This window comes from Carassius gibelio, chromosome A15 (genome assembly GCF_023724105.1).
Source record: "Carassius gibelio isolate Cgi1373 ecotype wild population from Czech Republic chromosome A15, carGib1.2-hapl.c, whole genome shotgun sequence".
In the NCBI taxonomy this organism is placed as follows: Eukaryota; Metazoa; Chordata; class Actinopteri; order Cypriniformes; family Cyprinidae; genus Carassius; species Carassius gibelio.
In genome coordinates this window covers 24,871,461-24,886,135 of record NC_068385.1, presented here as the reverse complement: position 1 = coordinate 24,886,135, position 14,675 = coordinate 24,871,461, and the positions used below count along the sequence as shown (strand labels likewise).

Genomic DNA, 14,675 nt, shown 5'->3' with positions numbered 1-14,675 from the left:
CGCACACAACACTGCTGCACTTACTCCCGATTTCTCTGGGACAAGGAGAGCTGTCAGCCAAAAACGGGAAAACAAATTATTTAAAAAGTCACTTTGATATTTTCTTGTAAACTAAAAAGTAATGCATTAATTTTCTAGTTACTTGGAAAAAAGTAAACTGAAAATGTAACTTTCCTTATTATAATGTTTACTTTTCGGACATAGAGTTGCATCTACAGTATTTCTACTATCATCTACATTGACTATATTTATGTTTTAATACCGGTGTATCACAATTTAAATCCACTGTTAAATTAAAGGTAAAGTGTTCCAAATCAATGATTTATAAGGTCCCATTTCAGTTATAATGCTCTGTCAGAAGACAGCTGCTTCTGTAGGCAGTACACAGCAAGGAAGCTCATTAGGATTTGGTTCAAAGCTAGAGAGAGAAAGGAGTTTCTGATTATGAACAGAACATGGAAGTATATTTATCCAAAATCCATTATCCTGAAACCATCATAAAAATCACCTCATCATGAATTGAGACAGCACCATGTGAGTGTGTGTGAGGCAGCGTTCAGTGGGATCGGTGGGAATGACACAGTGTGTGTTTGCATGTCTGCGGGCAGCAGAAGTTCACTGTGACGAGCACGCGTTTGGACAGCGGACACACGGCACTCTTAAACACACTACAATTAAAGAGAGCTCGAAGCACAGCCTAACGTCACTTTATTTCTGTGTGTGTACAGTGTACAATTTTATGTTTTTGCTGTGCATTACAGTGAAAGGTGAATATAATAGAAGTACTCATTATGGAGTGTGTGTGTGTGTGTGTCTCATGCATGCTGAGGTGAGCAGCAGATCTCTCTCTCATTAGTCGGCCTCTATTGTTTGCGTTATCTGAGGCTGACTGATCTAGTGTGTCTAGGAGTATTGTCTTTTTACCCTCTCATCTACTTGTGTAAGGCCCCCTGGGTCTCTCTCTCTCTCTTGCTCTCTCTCTCACACACACACACACTTACACACATATAGACACAAACGCACAGACACATAGTTCAGCCTTTTTCACTCACATAAAGAAAAGCAGCAGAAATCTCTTAGCGCGTTATTTAGCAAACGCTATTAAATCAAGGGTAAAGGAAATAATTATGTTTGAATAATCATCTTCTCAGTGTGCCACCACGCCATAAATTACACATTCATCTCAAAGAGTCCAGTATAAATCCCACGTGAAAACCAGTCATCATCTTTCACTGTTAGCTTTAAATAGCATTCTTATTTAGCATTCTTATAAGAGCTGGAGCTTAAAGCTAGGCCAAAAACATTCTCTGCACGAATGTAAATACTTCGCAATTGCAGTTCCATTAAAACATTCATTATTGTGATGGTAACAAAGCTTAGTACCCAGCTATCATAAAATGTGTTACTTTTAAACTGGATCTGTTATTAAGTTGCAAAATTTTGAAGGGGGAATAAAAAGGTTAATTGTCAATAATGTATTCATGTTTTAAGCACAGCTCACTGAGAAGTCACTTTTAAACAGAGCAACTTTCTGTTTATCACGTTTACTATTGTTTGGCAAGCGTTCACAGGCAAAATCAAGTGGTAATAAATGGTATCAGGAACTTCATGTGAGGGTGTTAGATTTATTCACGCAGATTCTGCAATGGTTTCAAACTGGTCACATTAATTCGCAGCACTCACAATGTGAGTGTGGGCAACTTTTTCACCAACATTTAAAACTCCTGATCACAGATTCATACTGAAATTACAGGATTTTGCTACTAATATCATAGAACATTGGTAGCTGTGGCCACACCTTTATTCAATTAGCTATTTTTTTTTTTTTTTTTTACATTTTTACATTTCTACAAGCTAAAAGAGAAAACGGACTAAAAGTAGACAATATATGCTAATACCCACTATAACAGCCCTTGTGGCAGTGCTGAGAATGTGGTGTACTAGAGTTTCATTATGATTTTTATTTAAAATTGCAACAATGCATTAAAAATTGCATAGCTAAAATATATGTGTCAAAGTTTGTGTTGTCTTTATCATCTTATGCAATTTTTGCAATGATCCCAGGCACCCAGCGAATATGAAGCCAATCCTGAGCTGCTGATATACAGAATCACCCACCTGACCCGGGGTCAGCAGTATCTGATCTGGGCAGCCGCCGTTACCACTGCTGGTCGAGGAAACATTAGCGAGAAGGTGACTGTGGAGCCTGCTGGAAAAGGTGAGTCCACCCAGAGTTTAATGGGATAATAAGTATTATTCATATCTAAATGCCCCTTTTCATGAATGCTGGTATACTATATCAGCAATCAGCTCTGTATCTAAACATATGCACTAAAGAAGTCATCGGATCTCAAAACAGACTGTTTAACAGTTTGCACATGAAGATTGATGTTTAAGGTTTCCTGTCTGTAATTTAGCTTTATTTACTTAGCAGTCATGAAGAAATTGTGCAATTGCCTGATAAGGCAGATGACCCGAGTGAGAACTGGGTCTTACAGGTCATTCTCTGCCACTGATGCACTCTTCTCTTCCTTTTTTTTTTTGATTTTCTCCTGACGGATAGAGGTAAAGCCTGCCATTTGTTATGTGGAGAGGAGTAAAAGCAACTAAATGAGAAAGAGATGGCAGACAATGACCCATCCATTATGCCAAACAATGAAGAGGGCACCGGACTAGTATTCATGTTGTCAAATCAATGAGTATCAGTGAAATAGGTTGTGGAACTATTGTGTATTAATAACATTAGTGAACTTTTATCATAGTGACTTTTTGTAAACGTTTCTTCGAAGAACCAAACATATGAACACAAGATTGAATGCAACATAAAACAAATTATTATATGTTATTAAAATCCTTATATATGCAAAAAAATATATATCTTTGCTTGCTCGGGCAGCCATATTGTCATATGCTGGGAAATTTATCATTTTTTACCTGAAAAATCTTTATTTGAAGGACTATCTGGCCCTTTCCCCTACACCTCCAGCCAAATTAGAATTGAGACAACCCTACCCCTTCACGTGAATGCACAATACGAAGGGGTAAGGGGTAGAATTGGGATTGTGCCTACAAGTCTACAAAATAGATAAATAAGGTTTCCTTCTAGTAGACCAGTATATTAATATATGACTTTGTTTGTGGTACTCAGCTCCTGCTAAAATCCTGTCTTTTGGAGGAACGGTGACCACTCCATGGATGAAGGAAGTCCGGCTTCCGTGCAGCTCAGTAGGAGAGCCAACACCCACCATCAAATGGACCAAAGACAGGTCTAGAATCAGTTTTCGTCACTTTCCTGAGAACACTGTTTTTTTCCCAATGAGTCTTTGAAATATAGACACTTACAGTTTAGATTTACAAACCCAAATACCTCCTTTTTACTCTTCTGACTCTTCTTAGACATTCATCTCTAATTTATTAAAAGATGAGAAGGTCAATATGTTTGATCCTCACAGTGAGGACACTGCCATCCCAGTCACTCAAGATGGTCACCGGAATATTCTTTCAAATGGTACCCTGGTGCTGCGCTCTGTGAAAGCCGAGGATTCTGGGTACTACACCTGCACGGCCACCAACACACTGGGGTTTGACACGATCATCGTAAACCTGCTAGTACAAGGTAAGAAACAGCATACTTCCACAGTGTCCTGGGATACAATTCCTATCAACCAGTCAGAGTTTAAGGTTTGATTTTAGGGTTAAAGTTCTGTCACATGAAACTTGGCTACTTTTTGTTTTTTTTAAAGGTGCATTGTCAATGTTGACGCATAAAGCACAGATTAGAAGTAATTTTCAAAGTATGTGGCCTTCTGTTGATACATTTGGCAAATTCTTGTTGCAAAGTCTGTGTGGGAGAAATCTTACGCTCTTCAAGCCAAAATTCTTGATTCCACAGATTCCCACTGATGACTCTGTCAACCACAACAATTTGCCATACATTAAATTTGACCTTATAAGTTGGGGACAGAGATAAGATTATGTCTTGTTCCAGGACAAGTAAACATTGATCAACAGAACACGTTTCTACCAAAAGCATGGTGGCCAAAATCGGAAAAAATTGACTGCTGATGTCTGTCATTTATAGTGCCTCCAGATCAACCACGTTTAACAGTGTCCACCACGTCCACATCTTCAATCACTCTGGCTTGGATCCCTGGAGACAACGGAGGAAGTTCCATCAGAGGTAGAAAAACCGGTCCTGTCTCTTTCCAGCCTCCTCACACTTTTATACAGTAGGCTCCTCAAAGTACAAGTATCTTTAGCTCTCACCATTTTTTCATTTATCTATCTCTAAAATTAGCTTTATTATGTTATGTTTTTATTTCTGTCTGTCTGTCTTTGTCTCAGACTGTTTAATCTGTCACTGAGTCACTTGTTACTGTCAAATTGCTTGCAACTCAAATTAGGTAAAAAACAGAAATGTGGTGTTTATTTGGGGAATGATGGGAAGAGAATAAGGAGCACACAAGGCTGTCAGTGGGTAAATCCTTTTGATGTGGCACCATTTATTTTGCCATCTGCCAAAACCAAAGTTAGACACCAAATCCGGGCCTCTCCTAATGAAGGGCGACGCCATATTGTACATCTATTTGCATAACTGTACAGTCAGCATCTCTCTCTCTCTCTCTGGGGTACTAATGGAGGTTTACAGCAATCTGATCAGCCCTACTTCTGAGATTAGTCTGTAAAGTCAATGTGCCATCTAGTGGTAATGTTCAGAAATCTCTATTAAAGTCTTCTGAGTTAGGCTTGCAACTCCAACTTCGCGAGTTTGATTCCGAGGAATCGCTTGAACTAGAAATCTAATATATAACATAATAATAATAATAATAATAATAATCATCTATTTTATATGTGTGCACATATTCAGGTTTCGTGCTGCAGTATTCAGTAGATAACACGGAGGAGTGGAAGGACGTCTTCATTAGCTCTAGTGAACGTTCTTTCAAGTTGGACAACCTGCGCTGTGGTACCTGGTACAAAGTCAAACTTGCTGCAAAAAATAGCGTGGGAGCTGGACGCATCAGCGAGATCATTGAGGCCAAGACTCACGGCAGAGGTGAGCGGTTCCAGCTAATTCCCTATACTCTACACTTTTTGTAGCTTTTGTAAAAAGTGTACGTGTGTGTTCATACTGGAAGATCCACTTTTCATATACACTACCATTCAAAAATGTGGGGGTCTGTAAACTTTTGTTCATGCTGTTTAGCCGTATTTTTAGCAGCCATTACTCCAGTCTTCAGCCTAACATAATCCTTCAGAAATCATTCTTATAACTTCTGATCAATTGAACGTGTCCTTGCTGAATAACATCTTATAAATAAACACAAAAACATTTGAACAGTAATAAATATCCCATTCTAGGATACATCTAAATCAATTGGGTGTTGCATGTGACATTTAGACACATGAGTGAAAAGTAGATCTTTATAGATTATATGGTACTCTATTGCATCAATAATCACACATTAATGTATATTGTAAAATGTGGTCTTTTCCTGTTTTGCAGAGCCACAGTTCAACAAGGACCAGCCCCTGTTCACTCACATCAACTCCACCCATGCCCACCCCAACCTACAGGGCTGGACAAGTGGTGGCTGCCCCATCACTGCTGTCCTGCTAGAGTTCCGCCCCAAAGGCACCTGGGCCTGGCAGAGCGTGCGCACCAACGCCTCAGCTGACATCTTCCTTGCTGAGCTGCGTGAGGCCACTTGGTATGAGCTCAAAATGAAGGCGTGCAACAGCGCCGGGTGCGGAAACCAGAGCTCCCAGTTTGCTACACTGGATTATGATGGCAGTAAGTTTACAAACAGGAGAGTTTTATTTCACAGTAATTCTGCCAGCATTAGTACAGATGTACAAATATATTTCCTACAGAGCCAGGGAATGTATTACAGTTTGACACAAAATAACGTACAATTAGCAGCTAATTTGTTTAATTAAGGTGTTTTTAGGCCTGAATTTTAGAGATAAGAAGCATTGACGTCAGCTTTATTTAGATCTCTGTACTTATCTTATATTTCCTTTCCTCCGCAGGCACTATTCCACCTATTAAGTCAGCACGAGGGGAAGGGGATGATGTTAAAAAGCTTTTCTCTATCGGCTGCCCTGTCATCCTGGTCACTTTGGGCATGGCCCTACTCTTCATTATCCGGAAGAAACGCAAAGAAAAGAGACTCAAGAGACTTAGAGGTGAGAGAGAAATAGGCAGACAATTTAGCCAAAGTTGTTTCAATAGAATTGTATAGTTATTACACATTTCTAGAATCATTTTACAGGAGTATTTCATAAAATTACTCTGATTTCCATCTGTAGATGCTAAGAGCTTGGCTGAGATGCTTATCAGGTAAGGATATATTTAGAAGTCTGTATTCATATTAAACACCAAAATTAAAACTTAAACATTCAAATCTGTGTTTAAAGAAGTGGCAGTGGCAATACTTTTTTCTTTTCCCCTTTGTGTTTGTTTGTGCGTGTCTGTCTGTGATTGATTTGTACCTGGAGCAGTAAGAACAATCGAAGTTTTGACACTCCAGTGAAAGGCCCACCTCAGGGACCTCGACTGCACATAGATATCCCCCGTGTGCAACTACTCATCGAGGATAAAGAGGGAATCAAACAGATAGGTCAGTGTGTATGTGTTTGCATACATGCAAGTCATTACGCTATTGTAATATATTTTTGTTTAAAATCTAAGAAAGAGATGAGTTGATTCCTGAAAGAAACGTTGATGAAAAGTAAAGTAAAAATGAATTTATAATATTTTTTTTACATTTTTCGTCAAGGCTTGTGTTTTTTTCTGTCTCTGTTGTGTCCAATAGGTGAAGACAAGGCCACCATCCCTGTGACGGACACTGAGTTCAGCCAATCAGTGAACCCTCAAAGTTTCTGTACGGGTGTGTCTGTGCATCACCCCGCCCTCATCCAGAACACAGGCCCATTGATTGACATGTCAGACATCAGGCCAGGCACCAGTACGTCACAGCTCACCCACTCATCAGATGGAAGATGGTATAATTAGTGAATGTTTCATACACTCTCTGTTTTTACCTTTCTCAGATCCAGTATCAAGGAAGAGTGTGAAGTCTGCGCACAGCACGAGGAACCGCTATTCCAGCCAGTGGACTCTGACTAAATGCCAGGCGTCCACACCTGCTCGCACTCTCACCTCAGACTGGCGGACAGTGGGCTCCCAGCATGGCATTACGGTCACAGAGAGTGACAGCTACAGCGCCAGCCTGTCCCAGGACACAGGTCCACACACATTTCAGATTTTAAGAATATTTATTGTCCCCTTAGCCAGACTTGGTCTTATTCTGGCCAAAAACTGCCTACTTTGACAGAAGGTGTCTATTTCACTCATGTATTGTGTTTTACAGAGTGTTCACACTCATTCTGTCCTCTCCTGTCCTCAGATAAGGGACGAAACAGTATGGTGTCCACAGAGAGTGCGTCTTCCACATACGAGGAGCTGGCCCGAGCGTACGAACATGCTAAGCTGGAGGAGCACCTGCAGCATGCCAAGTTCGAGATCACCGAGTGCTTCATCTCCGACAGCTCCTCTGATCAGATGACCACCGGCACCAACGATAACGCGGACAGCATGACCTCTATGAGCACACCATCCGAGCCGGGCATCTGTCGCTTCACTGCCTCCCCACCCAAACCGCAGGACTATGATCGCGGCAAAAACGTGGCAGTGCCCATTCCCCACCGCGCTAACAAGAGTGAGTAAACAATACATTTAGGTGATTTTAAGGAGGTAATCATAAGCAATTTGGAGCTATAAAGCTGTGATGCAAGTTAAAGTACAACTTGTGTCATTTCCAGAATTGTTTTTTTCTTGTTATTAAGGGTTCAAGCATGTAGACCTGCAACCCTATTGTAATTGTGAGGATTTTTATTATTGTAATACTGCCATAAGGCCTAGAGACCTGTAACTTGGCCAGATGGTAGAGTTCAGTTTGGAGAGAGACTGGCAAAGACTCACCCCAATTGGCCAAAATGAAAATGCAAAACAGCTCATAACTCCTAAACTGTTTGTCATATACTCAGGTGTCTTATATAGTTGTAATTCCGACTCACCATCGCAATAGGACACCGAAATGTTCAAAAGGGTCAGAGCCTATTTTACTAAAACGCCTATAAATCTTGAACAGAATAAGATATATTCACCAAATCTTTAGTCTGTACAGCAATGTATCCACATCTCCCCTAGGGGGCTCCTCTCGTGTTATGCTGGATCTGCTTGCTTTTTCATCATGATACGTCAGCCGCCATTTTCAAACTGGCACAGCACTTATTTGTGCATTTGCTAATTTAAACATGAAGAGGACTTATCCATCTGGCAGCCTGACGTGGGAAAAAAGCAAGAAGAGGAGGAAAAGAGAAAACATGACAGCGGTAAATGATGGAGAGAAGATTGCCTTAATGATAATTATATGACAAACAAATGTTTTTGTTGTTATTTCCAGCTTATTTTCAATTAATTATTTGCTAAATTAATTACTGGTAATAGTCCAATTACTAATAGGGTTACTGAGAAACAGGTTAGCTAGGGTTGCACTTAGCAGCAGCATATCATGTAGTGTTTAGCAGGTATTAATAGGCGGCAACAGAATCGGTGGTGCCGGGAAAGACACGCACATCACCACTGCTTGGCAAATTTCGGTACCGTGTCTTGCTGCCAGTGGGGAGCCCACAAATCAATATAAATAAATATCTTATTTACTTAAGCCCTATTCGCAAAGAATTAGTATTGCCTGGTGACCTCCAGTGATTTGTAATAATTCCAGAGGTTGTCTATGATCTTAATCCAATTTGAATCGGCCCTTTCTGTAAATTGTAAAGTAAAAATTCCCCCGCAAAAGACCTACCATATTTCGCTGAACACCAAGGTCCTGTGATAATATTAGTCCTGTGCAAACCAGCATCTCTCGATTTGACCTGGATTTGGTGAGTTATATATCATTTTTTTCTTTTTTGCATTTCTTGACATTTTAAAATGTTGGCCTCTTTTCTGCAGGTGAGTACTGTAACCTCCCCCTCTACATGAAGACAGACCCTTTCTTCCGAAAGCAGGCGGAGCTGCACGACCCTTGCCCTGTGGTCCCGCCCCGCGAGGCCTCCATCCGGAGCCTTGCAGCCCGGGCATACCATACGCAGGGCCGCCACATGACATTAGACCCCTCCAAGCATCAGGCCCTGACACTGAGCCACGGTGGCCTGAGCAGCCTGACCAGCTCAGGGGCCTCTGGTACATCAGGCCCGGCTTCAAGCGGGGCCGCTGGGAGCTCCAGCATCAGCTCAGGCACCGCCACCCTTCCCCAGAGGACTCTCACCATGCCCAGCACCTCCTCCACCTCCTTGGCCCCAAGCGGGGCAGCCGCCGCTGGAGCAGGAGCCAGCACGAGCTCCACGGGAGGCAGCGGCCCGACGCCTGGCAGCTCCAAGGTCGGGGGATCCAGAGACTCTCTGCTAGAGAGCAGCTCATCTGGCCTGGGCAGACTGCAAAAGCAGAATGCTGGGGCATACTCAAAATCCTACACTCTGGTGTAGCTCACACACACACAGTACGTTTAAACACACACCTGGAGTCTGGGGCGGAAATTAACCATGGCGGTACAGGGGTCTCCCTTTCTTTTCCTCTCTGTTTCCTGTTTCTGCTCTCTTTTTTTATTCTTCTGTTCAAGCTTTTATATCTGGCCTTCTCCAGGATTAAATATGCCAAACCCCAGGACCTTTTCCCCTTTTCTCTTTTCATAATTCTGTCCTTCTCTCTTGCTTTATTCCCCTCTCTCCTTTCTCTCCTCTCTGTCAAAGACATCCTGGACCTTATGCACGAAATGCTTTCCATGTGCACTTGTTCATTTGATTTCGCAACTTTCGCAAGCGGTTTTAAGAGATATATCGTTTCACATGAACCTGTCTAGATGTGTTAAGGCGGTCAAAAAAAAAAGTGTCTCTTTTTATGTCTCTCATGCTGCAACGCATTGCCTTGGAAAGCTTATGCATAAAAAAAATCGACCACGGTGTCCACCTTCCGTCCCTCCTGACCACAATGGCCAGGAAAAACAGCTTGAAGATGAAAGTCCCGACCACCTGAATCGAGTTTTTGGGGATTTTTTCATGCAATTGATGACACAGTATAGAGTGTTATTGACTATTTTGTAAACAAACAAGAAAAAAATTGTAAAAAAAAAAAAATAATATTCTGGAGCCATTTTCACTGCGGATGTATGGTTACTGTACTTAAATTTTTTTGTTCGGTTTTCTATTTTCGACATTTTGAACTTTAGCACTAAGGAGGGCCGGGTGGTTCCACTGAGCTTTCTCAAGCTCGTTTATGTGTGGTGTGTGTGTGCCCATGTGTATGTGTATGTGTAAATATATAGGTATACATGTGGCCAGCACACACCTTTAAAGGACCCCTCGACCAGGCCTGCACACTTGGTCTCTTGGCATCAGATCGGCTTGGAGATGCCAGGTGCTGCCCACTGAGCTACTGAGGTCTAGAGTCTATCTGAAAATGGGGGGACATGTTGGAGAGAGTATTAAAAGGGTAGACATATCTCTCTTTTCATCATCTCTCGACTCCCTTTGATATGAAAGAAAGGCTCTTGTTTTCTGTTTGTTCGTTCATTCATTCGTTTGTTCAATTGTTTGTGATTGATGCCATATACTTATCACCCCTCCTTCCCCACCTAGACCTCCCCCAATAAGGTTACCACTTCCTCTGTCTCACTGTGAACGCCCAACAGCCTCTTCTGGATGGACCGAATGCAGGCAGGAAGGCGGGAAGAGGGCAGAGAGGTAGCAAGGAAGTAGAGACAGATGGGCCCGTGAACAGAGAAGGAGAGATATCTGCTGTCGCTGTGTAGCTTTTCTGCATTTATTTATTGTTTCTCTTTATCTTTGCTTTCCTTCCCCACACGAAGACTCTAGCGGTCGTTCCTATTCAAAGGTCTTAGAGACTCTAGCTTTAGGTAGCGCAGGGGTGGATTAAGGAGGGAATAAGTGAAATGTAGGAGGGGAAGGTTTCATTCGACCCCGAAACGGATCGAAATGCCTTTTAACCCTCCTCCGTTCACTCGGTTTCCAAAGCAAAGCCCCATCACAGAGAAACTTCCAAAAATCGACAAACTCTCCCAATGATTTCAAAGGAAAAAAAGTACTACATCAGGGCTCCTGCAATACAAAATAAAAATATATTGCAATGTTTGTTGTCAAAATATATACATATATATTTCTATCTAAAGATATAGTAAATATATACGTGGTGAGAGCAGAGATTTAATGCCATATCTAATTGAAAAAGAAAAATGTTATTTTAAAAAAAGATTTGAAGACAATCGCTCAGTGGGAGGTGCAGGAGTAAACGAGAGGAGATGTCGATCACAAAACGCTGAGATAAACGGGTAACATAACTAAGACAGAATGAAAAAGAACGGCAGAGGGTGTGTTTCGACATTCCGCGGTTGGGAATTCTGGGAAACGACCTTTGAGGTTCCCAAACTAACTTCCTGTCATCGTTTTAATCAGCCGGGCTGCATAGTGCAACACGCCTGTATGGTATGAAGGACACGTTTATGGACAGTTCCAAACACACTCTCTACAGTTGCTTAGGAACAATGGAAATTTGCCACCGCAACTCCAGCTCATAGATGGACACCTGAATCCATGCACCATCTCTACTCTAGTTTAAAATACCCACAGTGCTTTGAGAGCTTTCTGTCAGGTCCTTAAAAAGACAGTTCACCCAAAAATAAAAATGTAAAAGTGGCCATTATTTACTTATCCCCATGTTGTTCCAAACCTGTATGAAGTTATTTCTTCAGTGAACAACAAATGGATATGTTTTAAAGTGTTTTGGCTATACAATGAAAGTAAGGGTGTCTCAATATTCTGGTTCTGATGAAACATTATACTGGACATAATATCAGAAATAATCCATTACCAGTACTATGTGGTTGACACTCTAACATCGTATGTGGTGGTATTGCACCTTGATCCCGGTAACCACACATAATAAAAAAGTTAAATGAAGATTACGCAGTGTGTAGCTACTACTACCAAAAAAAATCAAGTCAGAGCAGATGATAGACGATAGCGAGACATTATACCTGTAACCAAAACATGTTTGCTAGTCATCGAGGAACCATTTTTGGGGGGATTTCGGGAGATGGGATGTTAAATGCCCAAGTCTGCAGGAGGTGCCGAACAACAAAAACTTTTTTTTTGTATTCTTTTGTGCAGTTATGGTTCAGGTCTCTGCACCTTCCTTTACTCATATTTTGAGAGAAATTCATTTTTTCATTCAAATTCTTTTTTTTACTGATTACAATATTTGTTCTTCCCAAAATTTCTATAGATAAAGTAGTATACTCATTACTGTAAACTCTTTTGGCCACAATAATTGTGTAGTGAAAATCTGATTTTTTTTGACCGGTCTAAATGAACAAAATTTGGACCCCATTAACTTTTATTGTATGGAATAATTGATTAATAGTGAATAAATGATGGCAGAATTTAAATTTTTGGGTGAACTATCCCTTTTAGGTGAAACTGCTCCTCTGATTATAAAAATGTAAGCATTCAGCATGTCTTATAGGTCTTATCTTATATATCAGGGGAAAGATTGGTACCTTTATGTACTGTATATTTATTGGTGGCTTAGAACATGTAACCCCTGCAGACTTCAGCACTGGAAATAGCACACATTTATTGTTTGTTCAACAGGATTCAGTTTAATGTAGCTGCCTGAGCACATCTCATGTTGGGAAGACTTAGGGTACAGAGTAGAGACATGTCGTGTTGGGTTTAAAATTGAGCTGATTGAACGATAGTATATCTATTTATGGCATATGGAAAAAAAATCTGACCAGGAGATGTTTCTTTCTATTTTTTTTATTTTTTTGATGGCTTGATAAATTAGGATTGTGTTGCGGTGTACCCAAAGTTGTGTAAGATAAATACATTTGATCACACAGATCTAACCCATACTTGACATAGAGTTGCGAAGAATGTGGACTTGTTTTAAGAACAGTAAATGAAGTATGTGTTCTCCTTATTGCTGCTCAAATGCCCACTGACTGGGTCACTAAGTCTGTCTGATGGCAGACGTGCCCAGAGCATTTTGCAATGAACATTTCATTAGGATTAGACAGATATCTATATCAGTATTCATGCCTGTTCAGGTGAAACATCTTGTGAAAATATTCCCTTGACCACCCAGAAAGCCCCCACGTCCGATGTTTTTCACATTTAAAAGACGGTTGCTGACTTTTTTTTTTTTTTTTTGCATTATTTATAAAAATATATGTATCCAGCATAGTTTTTTTGTTTGGTTCTATGATGATTTACGTTGAAAAGAAAATGCAGTTGTGTTGCGCAACAGGGCAGGCCTGTTTAACCAGTCGAATCAGGGACCCCAAAGCTCCAACCAATCACAGGAGAAGCTGTGTGGAAACGGGGTGGAGTCAGGATTAGACATCCATCCCCACCCGAATGATCCGATTAGCCCCTTTTCCTCAACCATTAAAAATTCCTGCTATACCCAAGACCTCCCTGTCAGCATAATTTCTAATCTACAAATAAAGACTCTTGTATATATAACGGTTTTGTATAAATAATTACTATTTTCGACATCTCCATTAGCAACCAGAGCACAATTATAAGTCTGGTTAAAGGTATAACTTTAAATGTGAGGGGATTAAAAAGACAAAAAAGTATAAAATCTAATAAAAATTACTTTACACCTTGAGTTACAAAATGGGGCACATAAACCCAGACCAGATGTCTGGTGTTTGATTTATTTTCTCCTTTTTATAATTTCTCTTATGTTTTTATTCATTTTTGTTGTTGGTTGAATTTTGTTTGTTTTTACTTTTGTTTTGTTTCTACCTTTTGGTTAAATTGACAAAAAATGGCATTGCATGCTCTGAATATTTTGCTGGTTATTAAAAGAAAATGGAGATAAATAAATAAAAGGGGGGTAAAAGTAAAAAAAAAAAAAAAATGTTGAGGGGATTCCTAAACTTTTATGGAAAAGTTTCTTCAATTTGCAATTGCTTGTGTTTAAATATACAGATTTTTTTTTTTTTTTTTTTTTATATGAAAACAAAACAAAAACAGAAAAAGAGTACTCCAACACCTTGTGCAATAAAGCTATCTTTCTATGAATAGTGCCTCGTCCCTTGTGTGATTTTTTTATATGCAAAATAAACATTATCTATCTAAAGCGATGTGACATACAGCAAAGTATGGTGACCCATACTCAGAAGACGTGCACTGGATTTAATCCATCCAAAGTGCACACACACAGCAGTGTACACACACAAGTAAGTATCCGTATATATTCCATAATTTATACATTAAAGGGGGGGGGGGGGGTGAAATGCTATTTCATTCATACTGAGTTTTTTACACTGTTAAAGAGTTGGATTCCCATGCTAAACATGGACAAAGTTTCAAAAATTAAGTTGTACATTTGAAGGAGTATTTCTGTTCCAAAAATACTCCTTCCGGTTTGTCACAAGTTTCGGAAAGTTTTTTTCGAGTATGACTCGACGTTAGATGGAGCGGAATTTCCTTATATGGGTCCTAAGGGCACTTCTGCCGGAAGAGCGCGCGCTCCCGTATAGCAGAGCACTGAGAGCACAACAGACATTCACTGATCA

At 40.4% G+C, this 14,675-nt stretch overlaps 1 protein-coding gene across 2 annotated transcripts in view; it reads left to right on the top strand.

Annotated features, from left to right (window-relative positions):
- LOC128028790 (cell adhesion molecule DSCAML1-like) overlaps positions 1–14,178 on the top strand; it is a 111,187-nt gene extending 97,009 nt beyond the window's left edge. Inside the window, exons 21-33 of one of the 2 annotated variants that reach the window (XM_052616122.1) lie at positions 2,065–2,218; positions 3,149–3,266; positions 3,453–3,616; positions 4,082–4,180; positions 4,868–5,056; positions 5,507–5,794; positions 6,034–6,189; positions 6,313–6,343; positions 6,502–6,623; positions 6,819–6,971; positions 7,057–7,251; positions 7,413–7,724; positions 9,023–14,178. In XM_052616122.1, coding sequence (XP_052472082.1) covers positions 2,065–2,218; positions 3,149–3,266; positions 3,453–3,616; positions 4,082–4,180; positions 4,868–5,056; positions 5,507–5,794; positions 6,034–6,189; positions 6,313–6,343; positions 6,502–6,623; positions 6,819–6,971; positions 7,057–7,251; positions 7,413–7,724; positions 9,023–9,555 — 2,514 coding nt within the window. In that variant the 3' untranslated portion in view covers positions 9,556–14,178. The remainder of the gene's footprint in view (positions 1–2,064; positions 2,219–3,148; positions 3,267–3,452; positions 3,617–4,081; positions 4,181–4,867; positions 5,057–5,506; positions 5,795–6,033; positions 6,190–6,312; positions 6,344–6,501; positions 6,624–6,818; positions 6,972–7,056; positions 7,252–7,412; positions 7,725–9,022) is intronic. The other variant, XM_052616123.1, reaches the window with a different exon arrangement.
- The last annotated feature ends 497 nt before the right edge of the window (positions 14,179–14,675 follow it).